The sequence below is a fragment of the Coptis chinensis genome, chromosome 1 (assembly GCF_015680905.1).
Source record: "Coptis chinensis isolate HL-2020 chromosome 1, ASM1568090v1, whole genome shotgun sequence".
Classification (NCBI taxonomy): Eukaryota; Viridiplantae; Streptophyta; class Magnoliopsida; order Ranunculales; family Ranunculaceae; genus Coptis; species Coptis chinensis.
Window position 1 is genome coordinate 56,852,960 of NC_141456.1, and position 19,969 is coordinate 56,872,928.

Genomic DNA, 19,969 nt, shown 5'->3' on the forward strand with positions numbered 1-19,969 from the left:
TTGGTTATGCAGGGTGATAGACTCAAGTAGCACTCAACCCTCACAATAATGAATAGAATAATCTCTATTCTTATTATAACTCAAAATTCATCAAAGACCCCTTACTAAAAACCCTACCTAGCCTTTATATAGGCAACGTAAACAAACATGTGAAATAACAACTATTGGGCTATTGCTCTGCAGTGTGTACAAGGCCCAAACACTTAACTCTGACAAAACTTAGCATAGAACTTTGACAGAGCACAACACACATAACTCTGACAGAACTTAAATTGCATCATTCCCCCCTGCGTGGGAGAAATTCGACCTCGAATTTGGCTCGTCTTCATATTAAGAAGTATCATAATAAGGACGAAGGTGCTTCACGTTAAAAACATCTGAAGTACATATATGATTAGGTAACTGCAACCGATATGCATTGGAATTGATCTTGGTAATCACCTCCAGAGGACCAATCTTGCGCGTGAGGACCCAATTTGTTGTACCTATCAGCTAGAATCCGATCCTTAGTAAGAACAGCCCAAACAAAATCTCCCACTGCAAAGCTCACATTTCGGCGGTGGCGATCAACAACTAACTTATACTTCGAGTTAGAGTCGAGCAAATGTTATTGAGTAACTTCGTGAACAGCGTGAATTTCCTTAATGAAGTCGCCTAGCATTACCATGCATACAAGATAAATCTGGAACAGGAGCCAAATCAATAGGAGAGCGGGGACTAAAGCCGTAAACAATCTGGAAAGGACTGTAACCCGTACTCCTGTTCACTGAACGATTAAAAGCAAACTCTGCCTGAAACAACACATGTTCCCAATGTTTAGTATTTTGACCTGCCAAACTGCGAAGGAGATTACCCAAAGAATGATTCACCACCTTTGTCTGACCATCCATTTGAGGATGATATCACTACTGAACTTAAGGTCGGTATGAACAAGCTTCCACAAACTCCGCCAAAAATGGCTCAAAAATTTAGTATCCCGATCAGACAATAGACTCAGGTAAACCATGGAGATGATAGACATCCTTAAAGAAAAGTTGAGCAACATTCACATCGTCAGTGGTTTTCTTACAGGCAATGAAGTGTGCCATCTTAGAAAACCTATCAACAACCACAAACACGGAATCCATACCCCGTTGGGTGCGGGTAAACCCACAACAAAATCCATACTAATATCAGCCAATGGACAAACTGGAACAGGTAATGGCATATACAACCCAGCATTGTTAGCACTGCCTTTAGCAACCTGGCAGACACGACAATGGTCCACAAATTTATGCACCTCTCTAGTCATATTAGGCCAGAAGTAAGAATCAGAAACAAGGTTGTATGTCTTATCACGCCCAAAATGCCCAGTGCCATGTAACTCCCTAATAATCAATAATCTAATACTACAATTCGGAATACATAAACATCTACCTTTGAAAAGAAACCCATAATGGAGAAGGTAATTAGAGCGCTTACCTGCCCTCATCTCAGCCACAATAGAAGAGAAGAAAAGATCATCAACTATCAAATCACGAAAACTGTCAAAACCAGCTACATGTGTTCGCATAGACACCAACAAAGGCACATGCCTACTGAGTGCATCTGCCACACGGTTCTGAGCACCCGATGTATGCTTAAGCACAAAAGTAAAATCTTGTAGATAGCTGGACCAGCGTAACTGGCGAACGCTAACCTTATCCTGGGTTCCAATATGCTTTAGAGATTCATGATCAGTATGTAGAACAAACTCATTATGAACTAGGTAGTGACTCCAATGCTTAAGTGTTTGAATAATGGCGTAAAATTCCAACTCATAGGCACTATAGTTTTGTTTGGCGCTAGTTAATTTCTCACTAAAAGAAGCCACAGGACGCCGGGTTTGGCTAAGAACAGCCCCAATACCCACCTTAGAAGCATCGGTATGAACCTCAAACGGCAAAGAGAAATTAGGTAATGAAAGAACTGGCGCGGTGATCAATTTTTGCTTAAGCAAAGCAAAGCTCGCATCTGCTACCTCAGTCCAAATGAATTTCCCACTCTTCATGCAGTTAGTAATCGGTGCGGTGATAGTACTAAAGTTGGGAATAAACCTCTGATAGAATGATGCAAACCCGTGGAAACTCCGGCATTCATGTAAACTGGCCGGCCTAGGCCAGTGTCGAACTACATCCACCTTAGTCTCATCCACCAAAATGCCATCCTTGGAAACCACATACCCCAAAAAGAGAACACTATCAACATAGAAAGAACACTTATGAACTGCCGCATACAATTGAGCAGCCCTCAACGCATGCAAAACCTCGCGCAACTGTCGTAAGTGCAACTCTAAGTCAGGACTATAAATCAGGATGTCATCAAAGTAGACGACAACACAGCGGCCAATAAATGGTTTCAACACCTGGTTCATCACTCACATAAACGTGCTAGGGGTGTTTGAAAGCCCAAACAGCATGACCAACCACTCAAACAAGCCTTCACGAGTTTTAAAAGCCGTTTTCCATTCATCCCCAACCCGAATGCTTATCTGATGGTATCCACTATTAAAATCCAACTTAGTAAACACCATGGCACCATGCAACAGATCTAATAAATCATCCAGACGAGGTATGGGAAAGCGGTATTTAACAGTAATTTTATTAATAGCTTGACTATCCACACACATACGCCAACTACCATCCTTCTTTGGGGTCAAAAGAGCTGGAACGGCACAAGGACTAAGGCTCTCACAGATGTGACCTTTGTCAATTAAATCACCAACCTGTCGCTTGAGTTCTTCATGTTCCCGGGGACTCATGTGATAGTGTGGGCGATTTGGAAGGCTAGACCCTGGCACAAGGTCGATATGGTGTTGAATATCCCATAAAGGCGGCAACCCATTGGGCAAATCAACAGGGAAAACATCCTAAAATTCATCTAACATACCCTGAACACAACCCGGTACATCACTAGCACCACCACTAGCTTGTTCTAGTAATAAATATACCACGCCCGACTCGGCCATCTCCTCTTCAAACTGACGCATAGACAGAAGGCTAGAGGACCCCTTCACCTCCGTACTCGGTGCTGGAACTACTATCTTAGTTGGCATCAAGACAATGCGCAATGAGTCAACCATAAAACTGTAGGTATTCTGCCATCCATCATGTACAACTCCTCTATCAAACTGCCACGACCTTCCTAACAATAGATGACATGCATCCATTGCTACCACATCACACCAAACCTTGTCTTTGTACTAGGGGTGCAAACGGATAGGTTCGGATGCGGATATGGCTGTATCCGAATCCGAATCCGAAAATTTATACCGATATCCGAATCCGACGGATATTAAAAAAATTATCCGAATCCGATTTCGGATATCCGAAACGAATATCGGATAATATCCGATCCAAAAATTAAAATTAATTAAAATTTTATTTGTTTTGAATAATTCATTTTACCACTATAAAAACTAGTATAAATATTATATTTGTCATTTATTATTATTATTTTGTTATTATAGTTTTATATTATTCGTTTATGATTTTATATAATATTTTGTACAATAAAAAATGAATAAATTAATTATATATAATAACTATTAATTTTTTAAATCGGATCGGATGTTATTGGATGCGGATATGTCAGTATCCGAATCCGTATCCGAAACCAGTTCGGACATAAAAAAAAATATCCGAATCCGAATCCGAATCCAAAATTTTCGGATAATATCCGATTTTTCGAATACGAATTCGAATCGGATTCGAATATTTGGATATCCACTTGCACCCCTACTTTGTACTTTGAACCAATAGAAAAACTCACTAAGCAACGTCTAGAAACCATTACCTCGGTAGTCTTGCTCAACTAAGACAACGTATACGGCTTGGATGTTTTTCAGTTGGTAGTTTCAGTTTCTTCACGACTTCCTCAGAAATCACGTTCTTACAGCCACCAGAGTCAATAATAAGATGACAAACCTTCCCAACAATCACTACAACAAAAGGCTCAATTGCAACGCCATCTGGTGTCGCTACAAGTACGAAAAAGCATTGCCAATGATCAATGGCAACGCCAATGTGGGCGTCACAAAGGCGCTGCAAAAAATTGGGTCACAAAAGCTAAATGAAGACGCAACAATTGGCGTCGCAAAAGCTTGAAAGTTATTGCAACGCCTTGTCCCAATGCTATTACTTTATTAGCGTTGCTAAAGTATTTTGCCAAACTAAAATGATTTTTTAAATATTTAAACTATTTGCAGCGATTGGCGTTGCAAAAGGTTCTTTTTAGCTGCACCTACTAGCATTGCAAAAGGGTTACTTTTAGTTGCACCCTCTGGCGTCACAAAAGAAGCAAAGCATTAGCTACACGTCTTTGTCACAAAAGGTTTAAACCATTAGCTGCACCAAGGGCATTGCCAAAAGTGTTTTTTTAGCTGCCCCAGGTGTTTGTTGCAAAAGGTTTAAACCATTAGCTGCACCAAGGGCATTGCCAAAAGTGTGTTTTTAGCTACCCTGCTAGTGGTTTTAGCTGCACCAAATGTATGTGTCGATAATTGTTTAAACACATTTGCAACACCTTAATTCTTTTACAACAAGCTCGGCGTTGCAAATGGGTTTACTCATATATATATAATAGGTATTACGCATTATTTTGAATCATTTCAATTTATATAAACCTGCCCAATACAATTTATGATTAAACTAAAACACCAATCAGATGTATTCATTCACAATAAATTATAGCAAAATATATTTCATTAATTAAGATCATCCAAAATCATTATTTGAGCATCCATACAATTACACTCTTCCAATACACTGAATTACAAAATCTTCAAAGCCATCAACTAAATAAAATTAGTTCTTCAAAAAATAAGATTTTGGCCAAATTTCCATAATCTGCCGATTCGAACAACATCCACCCAAGTTTTCTTTATCAATATACCGTCAACCAATCTGCTTATCTGATACAAGCAACAAATTGGAAAAGAAAAGAGACATTAGTAAGTATAATTATCCAAATTAAAAGAAGATTGAAGCAAAAATGCAAGTAAGCAATGCATGGGAAATATTCATGGGGAGTTGTGCTCAGAGATGAAAGGGGGAGAGTCACGGCAGCAGCAAAAGGAAGGTCATAATATAACAATATTGCTTTGGTGGAACTTCAAGGCGTGGAACAAGGTATAAAATTAGCAATTGCGTAAAACATTAGGAAACTCCAGGCACAAACTGATTATCAAAATATAATAGCTTTTATACATAAATCTGTTTTTCCATGGGAAGCGAACAAGATGATGAGAAGCATTAGAAGAATGGAGACCGAGCTGGAGGAATTCAGTATAGTCTACATTTACAGAGAAGCGGACAAACTAGTGGATTCTTTAGCTAGTACTATTCCTGATGAGGCATATGTAGATATTAGTATATACTCTTTTTCTAATGATGTAATGAAAATTATAGATGATGATGTAATAGGAAGAGAGTATGAGAGATTGTAATCCAGTTCAGAAGCTTTTTATTATGAATAAAGGGGTAGGGGCCCCCGTTAACAATCTCGCTTGCTGATAAAAAAAAAATAATAATAATAACTATCACAAGTTTTCTTAGCTGAAGATCTTGACTCGCTTTCACTCTTTAGCACCTTATTAGTGGATACTCGGTATACCAATTTCACACCAAATCGTGTCATACATACATAGTTTTTAGTATCCACAACTTTGTGACTCACAATCCAGTATGTAGGCTAGCTTTCAAGTATATAACATAAAGTGAAACGAATTTCTCCTGAGACTAGAGGTTCATGCACATTCAAGAAACTTCCTCCTGATGCTTAAAAAAAAAAACCTTGCTATAAGGTTCAGGTAGCCTTAGCACAAAAAGCAACAAGTGAAATATGTATCACAATATATGTGTGTTATTGGGGGCTAGGATTAATCCAGTTTATATCTAAAGCCAAATTTAATCAAAAAAGGTAAGAATAGCGCGTTAGGAGTCTATAGAAACGAAAAAAGCCCAGCTCTACCATAGATTAGGCTCGTAGTCAGACGAGCTGAGCTGCAAGAAGTCTACTCGTCGTTGAGTCTTTCCGTCTGCGAGAATAGCCACCCACTTTGATTATCCAGACGAGGATTCGGTGCCGTACTAAAACGCTTTGTTTTCAACATTCATGGCCATCGGTCGTCGTTCGAATCGGAGAGTGGTGGTAACCCCCGCAGCTTCGTCTAGAGCCGGGCGTCCAGCCATGTAGGCAGACTCACCCTAGCTACTATAGCGACCCCACCCCCAAAGCACAGACTCTACTCACCCACTACTGGACTATTATACGAGCTGCAGCTTTCTCTGAGTTGCTTTATCGAAGTGCTCTTCGAACATGTCTCCACAGGCTTTCTGGTATTTCTCCGACCACTTGTCGTACTTAGCAGTGGTTTTTTTTTTGCCTTGCCGAGTTGCAGAAGTAATATTTACTTTAGCTTCTTTTGGGAAATGTTCGTAACAAAGTTGGCCACACGAATACTATTCGTCTCCACTTCGGTGGAGGGGAATTTTTTGGTCAAAACCAAACTGTCTTGCTACGCGGTTTTTACGGTATGATGCTTCCGGCCATCTGTGGAAGCTGGCTTGTTAAAGCATGGAAAGGTATCCAGAAAGCACAGTAACAGCTATGAGATAGGCGCCCTCTCACCTAATACCCGCTACTAATACTAAGGATTGAAAGTAGCATAATCGGCTATAGGGCAGAACTCCAGATCCACAAATAGCCGCTCCTGTTCATCAACTCGAACCTCATTCTTCTGCAGTTGATGTTACGGATCAGCCTCACTCTTCAGGCCAGCAGCTTTGCCCAGCATCTTCTGCCGATTGTCAGCCTATTCAGCTGACCTCAGAGGATTCCAGTCACCCGGCACAGCATGTTTATTCTCGGCGGCGATTACATTATGTTTCCAGCTTCGAAAGATCTCTAATATACGTTCATTTCCTCATTGAGCTCAGCTATTTTTCAAGCTCAACGCGCAAGCGAATCGAAAGGTTTTTTGTCTCGTATTAGCTCTCCGTGGTTCCATGGTATGTGCCACTAATAGTTGGTAAATCGGATCGTTCCGTCGCTCGACCTATTGATGGTTTATTGGCTGCTTACCTAAGAGTCTTTTCGCTATTTTCCCAGAGCGGTGCCCGGTCAAATGCCTCCGTCCAGCGGAGAGAGCCCCCACTGACTACACACACTACACTATTTACGCATTCTCTCCATTTGCTCCAGATGTTCGAGCTTCTGACCGCTGCCTTTGTGATCGAGCCCATGAGCTTCTTACTCTGAAATAAGAGACCATAGGGCGCCCCAAACTCACGAGCAAGCGGAAGGGATATCGGAGTTCTAGTTTCAAAGCAAGATGAAAGAGCTCCCAAGCCGAGTCAGTATTAGCAGCTTGTTAACAGGCATAAGTAACAAATAGATATGACAGGCCTACGCCTTCAAAGAGAGGGAAAGGGAACAGGCAAAAGTAGAAAGTAGAGAAGTGCAATAAAGCGGATAACAGAAGTAGAAAGGTTATTTATGGCATGAACACTGAAGCCGGACATATGTAAGACATGTATATTTTTAATGGGAAATATGAAGAAGAAGAGAAAAGGTTGTTCAGCCGTCATGAACAACAACGTGAGGAATAGAACAAAGCCCTTTCTTCCATTATGTTTTAAACTACCTGTTCTTAAACCAGAATTTTAAGGTGGGAACTTGTTTGCTCTTTAGGGAAGAAAGAGAAAACCTTACTAATCGAATTAGAGAAAGCATGTGCGGAGAAAGTTTCTACTGCAGAGGATTCTCTGAAGAAGAATAAGGTAACCGTATAAAAGATTTAAACCTAATATTAGATTTTTCATTATCCTTCTACTACCAATTAAATTCATAGCAAGTACTTTCTGGCATACAGGGTGATAAGTGTTTCAACATGCTGCGAAAGTCACTAGACTCTTTCCTGGATTGTCGGTCAGATGAAGACTCTTTCCGTGTTTCCTACTACAGTAAAATAATTGTACAATCAGTTTTGACATCACAAACGAAAACAGTACACATGCCACACCAACTTATTAAGTTTTCTTCTTCTTTGCTACCAACAACTAATAAACTTTCAAGGTTGTATTACATTGTCTTTACTAGTTGTACTCCCCGTTCTACTAGGCAATTTACGACTTATAACCGATTTGGTATGTTAATTAGTAAGTTTATGCTTTTTGGTCTTAACGACGGTTCACCTTAGAATATTTTTAATATTTCTAGTATATCTTGTCAACGGTGAGAATGTCTGGAAACTGCCAGAGAGGATCCAACAAGTGACTACTTGTTGAGCAAAATATTGCATTGCAACTGTTAGAGTTCTTGGTGGATGACTTTCACAGAAAGAGGAATAGCTGGTCTAGAATGATCACTGGTTTGCACCTGGGAATCCTAGATCCAGAACTCTAGTCACCTCAAGTTGAAATACTAAGACACCATCCTCAAAGGTATAGGACCTAGCAGCAAGCCTAAACTTAAATTTCCCTAGGAACTCATATGTTGGGAAAGCTAGAGTAAAAAAAAAAAAAAGCTGACTTTAGCATGCCACAAACAAAATTAAGTGGCATACCTTGACTATCAGCAAACAAGGTTATGTTGCCAATATCCTTTCGCAGAAGAGCTCTTATCATCTGTTCGACAAGTGCCTTCCCAAGACCTTGGCTCTGAAAAGCAATTCCAAGTTAAAAGCTTACAATATATTAAGTTTCAATTCAATTATCAACAAGTAGGCAGCTTCCTAGCAACATAGTATAGACCTGATAGGTAAGATCAACGAGTACATCCCATATTATGGCATTGAATGCATGATCTAATGTAGCGCGAGCCAAGCCAATAAGCTCCTTTTAATCAATTCTCTCTGCCAAATAGCTTCTCCAAGTACACTAAGATGTTCATCATTATTTAAATAGATCTCAGCTGCAAATGGTATTGAATATATCAAGCATAAAAATCAGCTCAAAATAATTGGTACACTAGAAAACATGATATTAGATGGGCCACTGATGCGATCCTTATGTATGTATACCTTTGTCTGAAGATCTTCTCTTATGGAATGCAAAGTTGCCACCATATAAGTATTTTTTAGAGCCACTGCTACTTTTGAAGGTGGCATCAGAGGCCATCCCACCTAATAACCATGGAATGAAATGTGTCAACAAACACCTCGTTGTTTTAAATAAAAAGATCACAACAGAACTTATCTAAGAAAATTGAATATGTGAACTTTATAGCTGCACTTTACATACATGAATAACATGATACATTACCATTTCACATAGTGACACGGGTATAGATGTACATACAACAATTGGCAGGAAAGCAGTTTATCAATTTAAAGTCTCAAGAATAGAATTAAACCTTATCGGATAAGGCTTGAAGACCATATGCGTCCACATCTCCACCTGAAGCAAATAGAATATGTTCGATTGTGCCATCTGGTTGTGCTTTTTTAGAAAGAACAATCTCTTGAGGTAATAGTTCTTCCTCTTCAGGTGGTGATGACGGTGGTTCAATAACTTGTGTTGTATTATTCTTCAAAAATCTACACCAACAAGCAAGTTGATTTACATTCCGTGCACAAATAAGCTAAGAAAAAAATAGAGAGTATTTAAGCTTTGTGGATAACTAGTAAATCCGAGCAAGAGAAAGATTGTTCATTCATTTGTACACAGAGTGTGAATTAGATGGACTGAACTCTCTATTTTTGTGATAGGATGATATTGTTCTCTATTAAGATGTAATTACTGTATAATGCGTGGCTCTACATTCCAACTTTAACATTAAAAAAATGTAAGAAGTACCGAGAGTAGTACGTAGTTAATTATTTAAGCAATAGAAAATTGCACGATATTGTGACTATTAGAATGACACAACAGTCTAGAAATACCAAATTATTCAATACAAGTCACTTACCCTTCTCTGATGGAATCCCAAAAGCTAGCCTTTAGTTGACAAACCTTTACCCTCCTTTGTGCTGCCAAAAAGAAAACAGACAGAGATGAATAAAGAGCACCACAGAAGGTGGTCTACATCAAAATGCTTATATAACGCCATCGTATATTAATTAAAATGGTGGAACATGAAAACAATCACAATGAACAAGATAGATGTAAACTTGCTGCATAATACCTTCCTTATCAATCAAAGCTATTAAAATAAATTATTCTTTAAAGTCTTTTTTCACTGAATTAGATAACAAATAAAAATTAGAATTGGGTGATACAAGGAATGAGATGGAAACGTGCAAAAAAGACGAACATGGTAGAAGGAAACAGGAATTAACAAGTGTGTGAAGCTCCAAAAAAACTGAACCTCTGAAAAATATGGAATTATATTGAGTATTATCATGATGAGGGAACAATAATAAGTGGTGTTGTTGTTGAGTTTGGACGAAAGCACTGATGCCACCGCTACATCTACAAAAAAATGAACAAAAAAAGGAGGCTAGAGCGAGCGAGTTAACTCTCTAATAATCATCCATAAACAAACTGACGACACAACTCACACAGAATAAGCTGCTGCTGCCATTTTTTTAGGCGGATAAGTGAGCGGTGCCACGAGTCTTGTATGCTCTACAATCTCTCGATGATGATATATTCCGATAATATTGGTGGGACATCTTATTATGTCGTGAACAAAATATCGGTGTCCAATCTTCTCACCTAAGTAAAGTCAGTAACAATGGAGGTTGAGGGTGGAGGAGAGATAAGCTTTGAAGATGTGAAGAAAGAGGATGAGTTTTGGAGATGGAGGAAAGAAGTTTCGGTTTAGATGGAGAGAGACGGCAATCTAGGGTTTTTTTTTTATGGTATTTCTAATTTTGTTATGACTTGCAAGCGGGAACATGAAAACTGGAGCACGAAAAATATTTGAAGCCAAAAAGAATTTATCCGCCCAAACCAAAGCCCATTGGCAACACCGAGAATGTCGCAACAAGGGCCTACACATAGTCTATCCTAGAATTACCAGTGATGGCAAGGGGGTTGCAATAGATATTTAATCTATAGCAGCACCACACTCGTTGCCAAAAAATGAACATTTCCAATTTAATTATTTTTCTTATTTTTCATAAATTTAAGTGAACACTTTTTCAACACTCAAGGCGTCGCTCTAGGTATTTCCCAAAATGAAAATTCTATTAAGACGGATAACCTTTAGCAATGCCACATGGTGTTATAAAAGATGACTTGTTGCAACAAATTTTAGGCGTGGCAAAAGAGTGCGTTGCAACAGACCCCATCTGTTGTAGTGAATTGTGCATGTCGAGTGAAAAATGTTATGGCGCATCCAACCATCACCACCCTCATCCTTGGGTGTGAAACAAACCCGATGCACTACTAAGAGCTCTCCTTGATCACCGTGAACAACTTCTTCGGGTAAGTCTTCTTCACCAACATCAAACAAAGGATTATCAAATTCGTAAAGTTGCTCCTCTCTTTCGCCTTCATTATCAACAAACAAATTCTTCTTTTTGCAATTAGAAGCGATATGACCTTTCTCACCACAACTAAAACATGTTATATCCCTAAACCTTTGTTGTCCGCTGTTTTGGCCCCCACAAATGTGGCCCAATAAAAGCTCAATTCAATACAAACCCACACTCAAAGTCCACGCTCATAACCAGCCTACTTACCTACTTACAATAAGGCCCATGCTTAGAGTCCAAAAAGCCCACGCTCAGAGCTTATCTATAATAAAGCCCATGCTCAGAGCCCAAAAAGCCCACGCTCAGAGCCCATGCTCAAACTCAATTTATAGCCTATCTACCCACATAATGCAAAGACTATTCAATTAACACGTGTCGTGAACATTTGCGAGGAAGTTGTTTGACTGAATCAATCAACTTCCACACTTCGTCCACAACTTCGTCCACATTCAAGATTCACTTCCATTAACTTTAGATCGTATGACGGTTCTCTAGCAAGTTCTCCAACTTCATTCCACGATTGGAATATTGGAGAACGAGGAAGTAACTATTACCAATCTGACATATAAAATCCAATATTGGTCATTCTCCAGAACTACGCATCGAGACTTGATCCCAAGACAACACAACATTTGGGTACGTAGGCAACTTCAAACCGAAGTCCAGTCTCAACTCTCGCCAACAACCATCTCCTTCGCAATCTCTTCCGAAAAGATCACTTCTGACCTAACTGGTGTGTTTTGACAAATCTTGTCGAAACATATTTGGCGTCGTCTGTGCTCCTACCCTCAACGACAAAACAAAAGTTACGTCAATAGCTTCTCAAAAAACAAACAACGATGAAAGTTTCCCTCTTACCACACAAGTTCAGCACTCACCTTCTGCTAGTCTAATGGTCCTCGGCCATCTGCGACTGAGAGAGTGGGTATTCATGTATCCGATCCATTAACTCAGGTCGACCATCGTCTCCGACAATTGGAGAGCAAGAATAACAATCTGAAGAAATAGTTGCGCCAACTTCTCAAAGATGATTCAGGGTCCACGGCAAAAAGTGTTTGGGATCGTTTGAACTCTGAAGCATCTCTATCAAAGACTCCAAGTACAAACTCCCGTACCAAGAGAAACTGTGCGAGTCACTTATGAAAGGCTTCACATAAACAGAATGTGCAACGCTGAAAGCCAACACTTTCTAGTGTAATCGTAAGCGAATCCACAAACTCCTCTGCCGACCTTCATGCCGACCACCCTGTGAGGGATTGCCAACTCACAAAAGATCTCATGAAGAAAACATGTTTAGCCGATTCGAACCATACTAAGGGAGATCGGCAAAATATCTATATAGGTTGGCAAGGTAGACTACCGAACCAACGAAAAACCAATGAAATTCCTACCCCAAGCTCTAGGAGGGGTAGGCAAGCCACTGCAAGTGCTCGTCGCAACAGCAGTATGCCCCGATCTCGACAGCAGTACTATTCACTAAGCAGTTCCAGTTCACATCCTAATCGCTCAAGTTGTAGTCCCAATCCAAGAGCTCATTGTCGGCCAAAGTATGTTGACAATGGTAGCCATGGAGATGGAGACTCACTTGCAACAGGTCAAGAAAATGGTTGTGACAGTCCAACACTCCGTCCGTATTCTCCCAATGTTCACCATAGGAGACGAAGGAGCCGATCTCCACTTCTGGCTTGGTCACCTTCACCTGCATGGACGGGTTGACGAGAACTCACTCTACCTCATCCGAAGAAATCTTAGCCAAAACATCCACAGTTCGGTCGTGACCATCGTCGAGAGAATGTTCCATTTTCTGAACGACGTCTCCATGAGATGATATTGAAGGTTGTTAATGATAAGGAGTCACAAGAAAACAAAATTTGAAATCTCGCTATAGAGAATGGTATTGATTCTCCCTTCTGATAGGGTTATATACTACAAACATTACTTTTGTATTAACTCTAATTCTTTATATTTTGAATGAGAATCATATGGGCAAATGTTATGTATATTATATATGTTATTAGTTATATGCATGCGTCTAATACTTTATGTTGTAGATGATATGGTGTGTGGTGGCACACAGAAGATCATATCATCAGTACCTTATAAAGTATAAGTAAACGTTCACAACCTAGATGGATTTGGACAAACCATTGGTATAGTTGTAGTATAATCTGGTATTAGTCTATCTTGACTACAGGATTACACTAGTACACTTTGTGTGTATTGAACAGCACTAAGTGAAGTTGTTTCTCTTTATACTGACTATATAAGAGAACAAACACCTCTGTTATTATGGATGCTTGTCCTCTTAATCCGGATATAATAACGGGCACTTACGTGCATTGTACATTGCTTTAAATCATCAATAAGTGAGATTCATTTGTGAATCAACAAACTCGATGGATTGGATAATGACATTGTATGTAAGGTGTGTTGTTGATTATAGAAGGAATTTGTGACCCGCATGAAGTCGGGTTGATGATGTCCCCTTGAGGAGCTCATAAGGATTGTCATGTAAACCCTGCAGGTGGATTTGATCTGACATGACAATGAGGTTAAGTGGTACTACTCAAGAACATAAGAAGTTGATTAATGTAGTTGTCAATAACTTGACTTAATCAACGGGCATTCGATATCTTAAACACAGGGAGATCAACGAGCATATAATATGGAGCCCATAAATGTAATTTGGGATTAGGGCGGTAGTGCAACAATGTCCTTTAATGGAATAAACCATTTATTGACGGACTTGGGTCGTGTGTTCTGGGCGAACATGGGAAGCCCAAGGCCGTCAGGAAGCTCAACCCTAATTTCTCCTCATGGTCCCTATTGTATCCTATATAAAGAAACCTTTTCTTCTTGGCCGATTTCACTATTCACTTGATTGGAAAAAGAGAGGCAAAAAGAGAAAGAAAGGGTGGTAGATCATTGCCCACACAACATCCATTCTAAGGATAGAAATATAACAGAAGATCAAGAGGTTGCTGATTTCATAGATCTTGAATTCTCAAAGATATCACAGCTGATCTAAAGGTATGAATTTCTAACCAAAATCGTGAGAACCTTTATTCCGCTGCGCATGGTTTTCATGGTTTGTAAACTGCGACCATAACGGTTCCAACACCTTCTCTCTCCGAATCCAAACAACCGTTCATCACAAGGACTTCAAGCAACCAGAATTCGATAAGTATGATGAGATTGATGGAGATCCTTTGATGCATCTTGTTAATTACATAAACAAGATGATCTTATGGATTTTTGACGATGCTCTTCTTTGCAAGTTATTCTCGTTCACACTCATTGGAATTGAATCGATGAGATGGTTTAACATGCTTCCAGAAAGATCCATCCACAATTTTACTGATCTTGCTTACAAATTTGCTGAGCATTTTCGTCACAACTGGAAAGAACTGAAAAATATTGATTCTCTATTCAGTATTAAATAACAAAAAGACGAAAAACTCAGTAAGTTTGTTGCGAGATTTCGAAAAGCGACTGTTGAAATTCCAGATGCATCTGATATTCTTGTCATTTATGCTTTCAAGGAAGGCATTAATTATGATAAGGATGACATTTACAACTCTATAGTAAAAGGCATCCCAATAACTCGTTATGAACTTTTTTGCTCGAACTCAATAGTTTATTCGAGTTGAAGATGATGCATCGGCACGAGTTCACAGAGATAGGGATCGAATAAGCAAGCTGCGGGAACATAGTCAAAAACTGAAGTATCAACAAACAACCAATCAAAAGTCCAAGAGTGATGGTAGGCCACAACAATGGAACGACAAAGAACAAAAGAAACTTCCCGAGTTAAAGCTTACCACCCTCAACAAGAAGTATACTGTTATCTATGAGAAGATTAAAGGAAAGAATATCTTATCTCCACCTTTTCCTCTCTCTAAAGATACCAAGGCTACACGTGACAAATCACTATTGTTCAAGTTCCACGATGATTTTGGTAATGAAACTGAACAATGCCGATCTCTAAGGGGTAGAATCCAAGGTTTGATCGAGAATAGTATGCTCTAGGATTACGTGCTGGGTAAAATAAAACAAGCTTTAGTCGTGACAGCACACAATGTAATCAAAGTCAATCATGCCAGAGTTGATTCAATGTCTAACACCCAGTGTAAGAATTTCAATCACTCAAAGATCACTGATCTCAGCCACCACTATGTTTATAGTGGATATGATTTTCTCCACGGTATGGGTACTGAGACGTATGAGGAAGGACCTCTCTGTTGGACTGACAATGATCTGATAGGAGTGCACCATCCTTATTATGATGATGTTGTAATACAAGCTTTTGTTGGAATTCATAGTGTGCAGAAAATCATGATCGATACAGGTAGTTCGGCAAATGTGATTTACAAGCGTTGTTACAAAGGACTCAATCTCCCTGAGAAAATGATAGTTCCCGATCCAAATCCTATCATTGGCTTCAATAGGACAGTAGCAAAATCAATTGGTAGATGCTCTCTTCTGGTGACATTAATGAACAAGGAAGTTACAATTGATTTTCTTCTCTTGGATTGTAACTCCTCCTACAATCTCATTCTAGGAAAAGATTGGATCCACTTAATGGGTGTTGTCGTTTCTACTTTCCATCAGGCTATCAAATTCTGGTGTGATGGTATGGTATGCAAAGTTCGAAGTGATCAGATAGCAGCTTTGAAGTGCCATGAGTCTGTGCTCGAAAATTATAAAGATTCAGAAGTCAAGGGCAACACCATCCTATATGTTGATGGGGTAAAATAGCAATTACATAATTCCATTGGTCGGGTAAACGCTATGGAGCAGCGTTTATGTGGCCCCCCGACCATCGACAGGCTCCTCGAAGTACAGATCGGCAACAAGGAAGAAGAAACCACTTTTATTTATGTGGAAATTTCTAAGAAGGAACATGATAAACCCGATAAAAGTGAATATAACTCTACTTACGAATAAACGATGAAATTCAAACGCAAGTAAAACTAAAACTTTATTGTATACTATTTATCAAAGATTTCTACTCTCGATACTATTGAAGTAAAGTTGGAATAAAAGATTCGTTCCACTCCTAGTTCTTTAGCATTCAAGTTTTCTACGACTATCAATCCTACCAAAGTCAATGAGAGTTTTACGAATTATTCTACGATACAATTTATACTAACAAGATAATGGGATTATAATGATTCAACTACGAAATGCTACGGAATACTAAAGTTTGAATCTAGAATAAAAATTAGGGGGGGAATTGAATCCACCTTGAATCCAACTTAATAAACTAGTATAGATTGTTGTAATCCAATTCTTACGTTCTTACGGTAAGAATTGGTCGTTCTAATCCCTAATTATACATGGCATTTCTACCAATTCATAACTAGCATGTGAGGAAGTACGTCCAACCCATTCTCATGACGAATCAACGACCTTCTAGAGTGGAATAGACTCATACAATGATTCTACACTACACAATCAAGTTTTCATCAAACCCCTCTAATGGAGGTTTAGCCTTGATTCGTCAAACTATCATTTCTATATGAATTAAAACTAGACATCATAAAAAGATTGGAACTTTGCTTATTTAAACTCAAATGGAAACTACTCATGCAATAATTGATTTAAACTAATAATGACAAATAAGTAAATCTAAGAATTGAAGCTAATAATTAATGGAAAACGAAATTAGATTATCAAGAACTAAATATTTTATTGATCTAACAACTAAATAATAATCATTCAATACTGAAATTAAAACAAGAATAACAACTAATTAATTAATTGAAAAAACTAGATCTAGAACTAAACTTTAATGGCTACTTTCTATCCTAACCTAATTTTCTTAAGAGCTAAGTCTTATGTGTGGAAATGGAGGAGACTAGATCCACATTTTCGTGCATGGGCTGAGGGTCCATGTTTTGGGCCGAAAAATCAAGCCCGAAGCCCAATTTCTTCAGTCCACAGGGTTTTTTTTCAGCTGGCTTTGACTTTAACAGGCTTTTTGTCCACTTTTTCTCCTCTTATTGGGTCAAGGTTTAAACCATTGGAAAGCTCTTTCCTAGCCGGTCGTTTTGACATTAGGTTCGCCCAATTCCGAGGCCTGAGTCCAAAGATACGGTCTTTTGAAGTTCTCACGACTTTTTGTGTCTTTGTTTACGCCGCGTTAACTATGACTTTTCAGCTTCTGACCGGGCTTTACAAAGGCTTTTTCTCCTTGAATCTTGGCCTTTAATCACAGAACTTCTTAGCAACCAACCCTTGCTCCTTTATATCGCCAAAATGGCACATTTCTACACATAATTGACTTCAATGCCTGAAATACATAAAACACGTAATTATCATTAACTCTTATTTATTACTCGCATAATTGGTCTAAAAGTATTATTGTTAAGGGGTTAAAACTACAGTTTTGGGCTCTTATCAGAACAAGATGAACTTATTGAGCTTTTGAAGAAAAATTGCACAGTGTTTGCGTGGACAGCCGAACAAATGTCTGGGATTGATCCTTCACTTGCATGTCACAGGCTAGATATCAACAAAACACAAAAGTCAATGCGTCAGAAGCCTCGCCAAATGGCTCCCGATCAAAAGCTCAAAGTGAAAGAAAAGATTGACAAACTTCTAAGTGTTAATTTTATTAGGCCTGTACTATATCCGAAATGGATATCCAATGTAGTAGCTGTCCCTAAGAAAAATGGAAAACTTAGGATCTGTGTTGATTTTACTAATGTCAATAAAAAATGTCCTGTTCACCCGTACCCCTTGCCTCGTATTTCTGAAATGGTTGATAGCACTTCAGGGTTTAAACGAATTTTTTTGATGGATGCCTCAATGGGATTTTATCAAATTGCATTAGCCAAAGATGAACAAGAACTTACAACTTTCATAACAGACCAAGGCTTATTTTGCTACAAGGTAATGCCTTTTGGTTTAAAAAATGCACTGACAATGATAAGAGCCCAAAACTGTAGTTTTAACCCTGTAACAGTCATACTTTTAGACCAATTATGTGAGTAATAATTAAGAGTTAACACTGATCATGTGTTTTTATGCATTCCAGGTTTCAAAGTCCATTATATGCAGAAATGTGCCACTTTAGCGAGATAAAGGAGGAAAGGTCGGTTACTAAGGAGTTCCATGATTAAAGGCCAAGATTCAAGAAGACAAAGCCTTTCTAAAGCCCGGTCAAAAGCTGAAAAGTCAACGCGGGCAGAAACAGCACACAAGTCAGCAGAACGTCCGAAGGCCGTATCTTTGGACTCAGACCTCGGAATGGGGACTACCCTATGTCAAAACGACCGGCTCGGAAAGAGCTTTCCAATGGTCCAAGCCTTGACCCAATCAGAGGAGCAAAAGTGGACGAAAAGTCTGTTGAAGCCAACTGCAGCTGAAGAGGCCTTTTTGGACTGAAAGAATTGGGTTTTGGGCCTGATTCTCTGGCCCAAAACATGGCTCCAAGCCCATGCACGATTTTTGGATCTGAAAGTATAAAAACCAAAGTTTAGCTCTTTGTTAATGGTAGCTAGTTAGACCTAAAACAATATAGATAATTCTAGATCTAGTTTCCAGTATTTTAATTAAGTTTTAGTTCCATTTTCAATTCTTGTTTTAGATTAAGTCTTTGAATCATTGTTCTTGATTGATTAGATAAATAAAATAGTTATTTTGTCAATTTCGATTTTTGTCATCTCAATTTATAGATCTAGTTTTAATTCTTGTTGATTATCATTTCAGTAGTTTAAGTAGATTGAAACATTGTTAGTTAATTTAGTTAAGTTAGAATTTTAATATGATGTGTAGTTATAATTCAATGGGAAATGATGGTTTGATGACTCAAGGCTAAAACCTCCATTAGAGGGTTGATGAAGCCTTGACGAAAACTTAGTGGTATAGTGTAGAAGCATTGTAGAATCTATTCCAATCTAGAAGGTCGATTCGCCATGAGAATGGGTGGACGACCTCACATGCTAGTTAGTATTCGGTAGAAATGCCATGAACACTAGGGATTAGAACTCGAATTTCTTGCCGCGAAGAACGTAAGAATCGAGATACAAGAATCTATGCTAGGTTATTAAGTTGGATTCGAGGTGGATTCAATTCCCCTCTAATCCTTTATCTAGATTTAAAACAATCATATTTTCGAGAAGCATAAGTAGTTAAATTCAACATAATAAATTTCATATAGGTATCGTAGTATAACACCCTTCGTAAAGCTCTCATTAGACTTAAGACTGATTAATTAGACTAGAAAACATTCCATGCTAGAGAACTAGGAGTGGAACGAATTTGTTACTCCACGCTATTTCGATAGAATTGAGAGTAGAAACTTTGATAAATATAGACACGTAAAATAGTTTTAGTTTACTTGCGTTATGAGTTCATCGTTCATTTCGTAGGTAAACTATCAATTTTACATTTTATCAAATGGCGCCGCTGCCATCTTAGTTGCACTTTAGCATTGTTTTTATAGTAGAATTAGTCATTTTTAAGTCCCATTAAACCCACCCACCCTTGTTTGATTCATACTGTGGTTATCCGTTTTCGGGC

General features: G+C 38.7%; 2 protein-coding genes across 2 annotated transcripts; one reads left to right on the forward strand and one right to left on the reverse strand.

Annotated features, from left to right (window-relative positions):
- Nucleotides 1-8,588: 8,588 nt before the first annotated feature.
- LOC147524655 (putative acetyltransferase TAP2) lies at nt 8,589-10,761 on the reverse strand. Its single transcript, XM_086563625.1, has 5 exons — nt 10,520-10,761; nt 9,928-9,981; nt 9,373-9,556; nt 9,041-9,142; nt 8,589-8,931 (listed from the first exon to the last, which is right to left on the reverse strand). The coding sequence occupies exons 1-5, from the start codon at nt 10,540-10,542 to the stop codon at nt 8,917-8,919; spliced, it is 378 nt and encodes a 125-aa protein (XP_086419751.1). The 5' UTR covers nt 10,543-10,761; the 3' UTR covers nt 8,589-8,916.
- Nucleotides 10,762-15,646: 4,885 nt separating this feature from the next.
- On the forward strand, nt 15,647-16,198 carry LOC147524656 (uncharacterized). The gene has a single exon (XM_086575755.1). It carries the CDS (start codon nt 15,647-15,649, stop codon nt 16,196-16,198), a length of 552 nt encoding a protein of 183 aa, XP_086431881.1.
- The last annotated feature ends 3,771 nt before the right edge of the window (nt 16,199-19,969 follow it).